We start from the raw sequence: 9,184 nt of genomic DNA, 5'->3' as shown, positions 1-9,184 counted from the left end.
TCTATTGGGGCTCATTTGGACTCGAATTGGTCAACTTTTGGTATCATTAGGTTTGAATAATCGAAAGGTCCAATTTGACAATAAGTGCTAAAATCAAAGTTCATATTGTCTTGAATTTAATTTTGAGAGTTTCCAATTCAAATATGCATCGGGATTCATGGCCAATCATGTCAATTTTCGATGATGTTTCACCTAGCAACACCTATCCTTCAAGTTCGATCAGCCATATAACCATTTAATTTATAAATTACATTCATATGTTTTATATTAATGATTCAATAGTCACATAACATAAAAAATATCATAATAAATTAAACACAAAATATAATATGCATTTAAATACAAATATAAAAGTTAGTTAATTATGAAATCATTATTTATTTTTACACCATTGCTGTTGCACCACTGCATTAATCATTAATTGTATTTTAATATTCCTTCACTATATTTTAGTATTCACGCCTGATTAAAGATGTTCACAATTCTTACAACTCATCTCCACATAATCAGGATAAATTGTATAAGAAGACTAGGCTTCATGAGCTATCTCCTGAGAGCCTAATTTATTAACTATCATTTTTGTTTCATTCCAACCTACGTAGCTCCACAATCCAAAATCTACTATTGGCATGATCCACCTAAAAATTCTTTGATTTGCAGAAATCATCTACTCATCCTACAAAAAAGGAAGAGAAATTTAATGCTATTTATATTATAACACTTTCATTATTAAATATTTATACTTATATAAGCTCATTGAAATCTAATGCCTGCCCACTGTTTATATACTTGTCTATCTTTAGAGAGAGAGTGTTTGCATCTCAACCAAAATAAAGTTTTTTTTTTTTTGTGACGAGGAAGCACTGTCCTTAAGCCAGTGAAAATCCCGGTCGACCTAACATGCAATCCACACCAATTTACACGAGCCAACACTTATGGCTTTCACTACTTGCCAAGAGATTCGAACCAAGGACCTAGGCTTTTCTTAGCCAGCTCTTCACCACCCGAACAAACAGCGATGGGTACCAAAATAAAACCTTACCCAACATTATGATGGCTCAAGAGTCATTGTAGTGTCTTTGATAAAGAGCTAGTTATCTTTAATAATTCTCATTCTCACTCGGTCTCTTTCTGTGAACCCCTCCTTCAAATTATTCTACATCATAATCACTCCAAAGTCCATCTTCTCTCACCCACAACCACTTTGAACTACTCAACCAATGCTAAATTTTATCAAACTAATATTAACCTTCGTTTGAAATAACTTTTTTATTATTTCTTAAAACAACTTTTTAATATAAATTTTCTAACTTTATTAATTTTTTGCACTTAAAAAATACTTTAAAGAATAGTAAGAAAACTATCCCAAATGAAACATTGGCACAACTTTTTTTCTACTTCTTAAAACAACTTTCTATTAAAAAAAAATTAGTGTATTGAAAAACTACATTAACCCTTCGTTTGGGACGGCTTTCTTGCTGCTTCTTAAAGCAGCTTTCTAGTTCAATAATTAAAATAATTGAACTAAAAAGCTGCTTTAAGAAGCAGCAAGAAAGCCGTCCCAAACGAAGCCTAATAAGCAATAAAAAAGCCACCCCAAATCTCCTTCCTCATACCCCTTAAAACTCACTCAAGAACAGATCTACACATCCTAAGCTAACCTTTCACATCATTTAACCACCCATAAAAATTTTCAAAATGATAGAAGGTATTACAAGGGAACAGCCCTACAATAATTCATAAAAAATCACTTTTAGAGAATAGCCCTAACATTGACAAACATCAAATTAAGCTATATTATTATTTTTAGCATGAAATTTATAATTTACCATCGACCAATTTATAAGCAGGAGTAACCTTTTTCTCATCTGCATTTTGAATCAATGGCATCGAGTATGAACTTTAGTCCTTACAAATCAGTCTTGTACTCGTCTTGTACACTGCAAAATCTATAACAAAGTCAGTAATATGAACATTATACAACACTCAGTACTATTTAATTAAGTTATACGCCTCTAATGAAGATTTTCTTATGTGAAACTAATAAAACAATATTTTCTTCTGATTTTATAGGAACAAAAACAGGAGAACTGTAAGGAAAACAATCTAAATACAAAAGGAACTCTGCCTTTATAAGAAAAATTGAAGTACAAGCAGCTTTTAGGACAAAAAACATGCCAACTCTTTTATTTAGCTAATAAACTCGATGATCAACATTACATCATGAAATATAGCTCCATGTATGCTATGCAGCAACAATTCAGGGCGGGCAAGAAGACTTGAATTCTACGGTAAAAATAAACATATAGGACTTATTACATAATTCAACAAATAATAGTCCTTCAGATAAAAAGAACCTGGAGTTTGCCATAAGAAAGTACCATGTGCATTGCATTCTCTTCCTAGTTCCTCAAATATTCATCATCACTCTCTAGAACAGGCTCCCTCATGAAAATGTAACCAAGAATCATCTCTCCTTAGTCACCAAGTTCAGGTAGCTTTTCTTATGCGAATTAACATACAGACTAAGGCTTCATTTGGGACGGCTTTTTTGTTGATTCTTAAAACAGCTTTTTAGTATAAAAATAAAAATTTATATAATAGAAAGCTGCATTAAGAAGCAATAAGAAAGTCATCCCAAACTAAGCCTAAGATTGCAAAAAACTAGCATATTTAGATCCAAGGAACAGTCTCTGGATACACAGAAGCGCGTTCTTTGTTACTTCAGCATTTTCGTGGTTCATTAGCTTCATAACACGTTCCTTCGCCTTCAGATCTGAGACAATGATGCGACCAGCAGGGTGGAATTGAATGAACTGGGACAGATCATAGCAGGCAACAGCCAGTGCTGTGGGATCATTGGATGTATCAAGGATTGTGAGAAGAACACGTAGGATCTGCAACAGAAAATTTTCAAATTTATAGTTCATCTAACTTCAATAGAATAAAGAAGTTTTGATGAACCAACAAAATCATTCTGCAAATAGCAAATAATCTCAGCTTTTAAATAATTAGTAATGGAATAAATGCAAAAAACTGCACGAGTGTTGTTCTTTTAGGGAGTTGCATGAATTTGACAGCAGGTGGGATCTAACGAAGACAAAATCTGCAATTTTGGACAACAATGGGTGTGACGGAGAATGCAACAGGGGGTTCATCAGCACAAGCACATTTTGTTTCTTTTATGGGTCCAAAAACAATAGAATTAAAGGATTAATAAGCCTTATGCATGGCTAATTACTACATCATTATTCGACCAAGTAACAATGGATAAGTTATCCCTATCCACTGATGAGCATTTGCTGTATACAGCAATCTAACACTATTCTGATTTTTTTTTTTAAGTTTTCTGAAAAGAAATTTTGTTTTTTTTTTTTAAATAAAATTAATTAAAATAATAAAAAATAATATTTTCCATCATAAATATAGACACTAACTGCATAATTAATTTAAGAATTATAAACCAAGAAATAGGTGTATTTAAATACCATGCAAGAATTGAAGGTCATGCATCAAAAGATTATTTGCATCTAGGCTATTATGTTATCGATATTTATTTCATTGCCTTTTAGAGAAATTACTGATAAATTAAGTACAATCTCCTTAGATTTTAGATTAGGTCTTATACATAACATTAGATATCAAGGAAAATTACAATCATCTTTTTGCAACAGTTCTTAATATTTCTAAAGAAAAAGCATTAGCATCTCAGCTAAACCTTGTCAAACAAACATCACCTTCCCCTATAGTTTATGAATAATCTATTGAGAACATATTAAATGCAAAAGATGATTTACATTTACAATATGAGTCAACATCTAATCTTCTTGAATCTAAATATGCAATCATGTTAAAATGTGTTTGGACAAATATTTAAATTTGAGTCGCAAACTAAAATTGAGTATATATCTAAACCTAAACTTTTAATAGAAAATGAGTATATTCTTGAATGCAGAACTGAAACAATAATGTTGATTATAACTGAAGAATCAATTAGGCAATCTAATAATATAACTCTTCATTAATTATCCATAAAAATTACCCCTACTACGAAAAAACAAATTGTGACTGAGTTAGTTTTTGGTCCTTGATTTTTCTATTTACCAATTTATAGAAATACAACAAATGCCAAAATTCTATGTGCTGAAATTCTGAGATTTGATCATGTGGAAAATAGGCCTTTTTTTTTCATAATCAATGCTTATTACCATGAGAAGCATAAAATAAATGGCACAACACCTGGAAATCATTTTCTTCAAAATTTGTAATATTATCCTTCCAGAATCCAGGACTCTTGTGCATAGGAGACCAGTCTAGCTGACCAAGAAGAACTTCTTGCTTGTATTTATCAAAGGAACTCAATCTTTTGATGTTATCTTTAAGCCCTTCTTCAAGCTGATTCAATGCTTCCAGTAAGTCCTACAAACCAATTTGACAATAAAATAATATCTTTCGTGAGGTAAAATTGGCAAATACTAGATTAATTCAGGAAAACCGTGTCAATTATCATGTTAAGTCATAGCACGTCAGTTTCAAAAATACTAAATGTTCTACATGATGGTTAAAAAGTATCAGGAATTATGACTATAGTACATGTGATTTCCTAAAAATGACCTCTCCCTAGACAAAAACTATTAACAGTTTCAAATTGTAACGCCCAAATGATAATGTGAAACACAATCCTCACCGAGTCTTTACTGAAATTTAAAATTCTTTTATCAGATATAATATGTTTTCGAACTAAACCATAGATTAATTATCAACCAAATAACAAAGCTAAACAGTCAAATTAAAAAAAAGTAAATAAATAAATTTAATCAAAATAATTTTGATAAAAACCACAGATGACTTTTAAAATGAATCCTAACAAGTCCCTCCATAAGAATAGTTTTGACTGTACATACAAACTAATAGTACAATGATAAAAGTCAATAATACTTAAACAAAACACTAATTACAAAGTCAGTTATGAACATATCAAGTTCCATTTTATTTGTTTTACCAGTATCTCATATAAAGTGTCACCCTGAAAATAAGAGAAACACTTGCAAGGAAAATAATGAATAAACACAAATATGAACAATAATTATAAGAGAAATGCTTTATGAATATCATTTCTATTAACCTCCATAGGAACTACACTTGAAAGAAAAAGATTGAATAAACATAAATATGAACAATAATTATACGAGAAATGCTCTATAAATATCATTTCTATGAACCTCCATAAGAATAGTGCTGGCTGTACATCCAAACTAATAGTACAATGATAAAAGTAATAATACTTAAATGCAACACTAATTACAAAGTAAGTTATGAACATATCAAGTTCAATATATTTTTTATCAGTATCTCATAAAGGGTCACTTTGAAACTACACTTGCAAGGAAAAGGTTGAATAAACACAAATACGAAGAATAATTATGAGAGAAATGCTCTATGAATATCATTTCTATTGATCTCCATAGGAACTAGCCCTGTGAGGCAACATCCGTAAGATGGTTGCAAAAGGGCCAGCCAAAAACATTAAACAAAATGCACTTTAAAAATTAACAGTACTAATACCCTTCTACTTAAAGTTACTAGCAGTTCAAATTTTTAACTGATCCGCTTGTGACCTTACCTCATCACTCCAGGATTGACCTTTTAGGCTGAGGACAAGTTGTAGTAATCCAAGATCCACCATTTGAGCCCCAAATGCCCCCTTCGAAAGCAAGTTTCTGAAAGTCAAGATGACAACCCTTACAACCTGCAACATAAGAAAACAACAATAACCTAATATCAGATTATAGAGGCATTTGAACGGTCAGCAATCAAATAAATGGTATCAAAGCTATACCTTCTCCTTAGTAGAACCTTTGACAACTTCAACCAGTCTTGGAAGAATCCTAGTAGTAGCCAGGTAATCAACTGCAGCATCATAGTACGACAACAGCCAAACACATAGGCATGTTTCATAAAGAATCTGCGCGAGAGAGTACCATCCAAAATTGGCTAGTTACCAATTTGCATGTAAGTGCTAAATGAAAGCAGAAATAGAGCCCCAAATGTTAAATTTTTTTAATATCAATCCCATAAAAAAAAATAAACTTATGGAATGCAAATTAAATGATGTTTTACACTATGCTTAAACCAACTGCTTGACTCAGAACATGATAAAAAAGGAATCCCCTTAGAAACTTGCAACACAAGTTTCTAAATTGATTCAGATTAATGGACCAAAATATAGCATGATTCACAAGAAGCCAACATGATAGAGCTATGAATTGGATAGAAGATCCTTGGATCGAAGTCAAACAGCTAATTTGCACGTGTAGCCCAGCTCGAATCAAACATGGATTGAGCTAGGAATTAAATCTTCCTAGCTTGAGATTGGATGTAAATATATATATGATGCAAAGATGGATTAATTGAAATATAATTCACAATCCTCCGCCATAGGTTAATTATTTAATGTCATAAGGAAATTAAACACCCATAAGGCAGACTACCTGAATTGATTGTTGAGTGGTTGCTGGAGTAATCAAGGGAACTAACAACTTCACACTATCTGCTTGTACAAAAGAAGCTCTCACTGAAGTTTCCCTTAGCAAAGTCGCAAGGCAATTCACGGCAGTTGGAACAGCTCGATAGGGATGAGAAGGATTTTTCAGCTGCAAGTTTAATAAATAACTTTTAGTACAACCAAAGCAAGCTATAACTTCATTCAAAGAAAAATAATAATAATGATAGTGGAATCTCTAAATCAAAATCATCTTCATCATTAGCATTATCCCAACTATGCATCCAGCTTTATGAATTTGATTCTCAATTCATGTATTGAGGTGTTTTCTCTATTTTGATGGAAATCTCTAAATCATGGTCAAAAGTAATAATCATACTAGACAATAGACAATAGACTTATGCAGTACGCATTACAGAAATATGATACATGATTAAAAAAAATAGAAAAAGCAATACAACATGCATGAAATTGAATGAAATGGAAGGAAGTACATCCAGCATAAATCTCATAAGAATATATCAATAATGAATATTCACGCCAAAACAATCATGAATTATCAAACAAAATTTATATAATTTAAAATGAATGCTAGTCAATATACTCTAAATAAGACATATTAGTCTCAGAAAAATGTTGTATACATACATCATATAACTAACTTTTATGTACAACCACAAAAATGAAAGAATAAAATTATTGATGCTAATGTACAACCTAAATATAACTTGGAGATTTAATTTGAACACTAATGATGAAGATAAAATTCCCCTAATCCCTCGATGATGGCTACGTTGACTTAGAATTTCAATGGAAGGAGAGATTATTATAAAAATGCCCTCATATCCTAAAGCAAATTATTGTGGAGCCCAAATTCTTTTAAAAATATGAAAAGAAAAAATAATAATAACTACTAAACATAGAAATATTCAAGTGAAATCTATCGTCTTAAGATTAAAGCATTAATAGCATTAATCTATCCACCATCCGTAACATTTTGAAGAGAGTGACAAATTTAAAAGTAACCCCTACTCACAAAAAGCCAATGTTCTATCGAAAGTATAACTATGATCACTTTCACAAGATTTAACATCAATAAAGGCGTGGCACATATCCTCTAATAGGGTGATTTTTCCACCAAATAAATGATTATGATTTAGATTTTAGACCCTTTGAAAAGGTGGTTTTATTGCAAAATAACATCATTATATTACAATCATGACTATGGGAAGAATTTTTCTCAATGGCTCTAGTCCCTTGAGTTTTTAATAATGTGATAGGGCACAAAGCCTTATGTTAGCTAAAACTGACTTAAATTTATCCCCTCTAACAAATATCCATCTTTTTTTACAAAATAATCCATGATTTTCGACAATAACCATTCCGTCCGGTGGGTTTAACTACCTCCACTGACTACGAAGTCTAAGGTCCATGACAACCCAGGACAATGAAACCATGAGATATTGATCAGGTTTGTCACCACTCCCCCACAATTTACTTTAAACTAAAGGCAATAAATTTTTACTCAATCCTAAAACCAAAACTATTACTATTGTATGTTAAGCATTTAATTTCTATCAACTAGCCATAATCAAAAGTTTTCTCTCATCTCCAGGAGGATTTATTAACCATAAGGACTTGCACATACGGGGAACCTAAACCAAATCATAAAATCCTCACAAAATGATGGAGAAATTTCTAGGTAATATATTATCAGTAATATGATCTACCTTAAGGAAATTTAACCTAGAACCTAAACTCTCTCATTAGGGCGTAAATTTTTGGAGCCCAAACATACGCTATTCTCATCAACACTTTCTCGTTATATAGTTAGCTATTAGATGTTAAAAAAAAAAGAATATAATGCAAGAAGTGAGAAAAGATTAGAATGCAAGATATGAGAAAACATTAGAAAAAATAATAATTTGGGAAAAAATCATGATTAATTAGAAAGCAAATGTGAGAAAGATGCTAACCATTTTCATCAAAGCAAAACTAAATGAGGTTTCAATATAAGGATGTGTTTGCTATATGTGCATTGCTCTTTAGTGAACCTTTGGGTTACACCCTAAGAGGTCTTATACCTAGAGCACAACCCAAAGTGGGTTGAGGAGCATTGATGTTATTTTATGGTTAATTTGCATATGCCAAACATGAAATACTTCCTATATGGTTCGTCCATTATACTATCCTCTACAGAATGTTAAGTTCATATTGCTAAGTGCTAATAAAGTGATAGTGGGGAAGGGGTGTTTAGCAATTAAATTAGGTAAATTGGCCAAGGCTTTCTTTGTTAATAAATTTCATTCAAAAATATATCGTACCACAATCTTCATTAATGTAGGAATGCTCCACCAAAATCCCTACCCTAAACAAGCATGCACTTACAGACTATACTCGAGAATTAATTCTTCCTTCTATGTGCAAGTAGAGATAATTTTATTTATTTACTTTTATGGAACAAGAAAATGGGTCAAATGAAGCCTAAACTTGGGCTTTTAGTTTATAACCAAAATTAATCAAGTTTGATGTTAGGACAAAATTAGGTGAAGAGAAGAACCAATGGAAACAATCCAATGAGAAACCAAGGATGACAAGACTGCTAAGACCACCCACATGGGAAGCTAGCTTCCACATGGTAATAGGATAGACAGGTTTTCCTTTTAAAGAAATAATAAAAAT

At 31.6% G+C, this 9,184-nt stretch overlaps 1 protein-coding gene across 2 annotated transcripts in view; it reads right to left on the bottom strand.

Annotated features, from left to right (window-relative positions):
• Nucleotides 1-2,158: 2,158 nt before the first annotated feature.
• LOC110105732 (probable V-type proton ATPase subunit H) overlaps nucleotides 2,159-9,184 on the bottom strand; it is a 54,977-nt gene continuing 47,951 nt past the window's right edge. For both annotated transcript variants that reach the window (XM_028693640.1, XM_020835341.2), the window contains 5 exons: nucleotides 6,492-6,653; nucleotides 5,840-5,965; nucleotides 5,624-5,749; nucleotides 4,240-4,419; nucleotides 2,159-2,897 (listed from right to left, as the gene is read on the bottom strand). In XM_028693640.1, the coding sequence (XP_028549473.1) occupies nucleotides 2,649-2,897; nucleotides 4,240-4,419; nucleotides 5,624-5,749; nucleotides 5,840-5,965; nucleotides 6,492-6,653 (843 nt within the window). In that variant the 3' untranslated portion in view covers nucleotides 2,159-2,648. The remainder of the gene's footprint in view (nucleotides 2,898-4,239; nucleotides 4,420-5,623; nucleotides 5,750-5,839; nucleotides 5,966-6,491; nucleotides 6,654-9,184) is intronic.

Source organism: Dendrobium catenatum, unplaced genomic scaffold (genome assembly GCF_001605985.2).
Source record: "Dendrobium catenatum unplaced genomic scaffold, ASM160598v2 fragScaff_scaffold_334, whole genome shotgun sequence".
Taxonomy (NCBI): Eukaryota; Viridiplantae; Streptophyta; class Magnoliopsida; order Asparagales; family Orchidaceae; genus Dendrobium; species Dendrobium catenatum.
The sequence above is the reverse complement of the archived record's forward strand: the minus strand, read 5'-3'. Positions and strand labels throughout refer to the sequence as shown.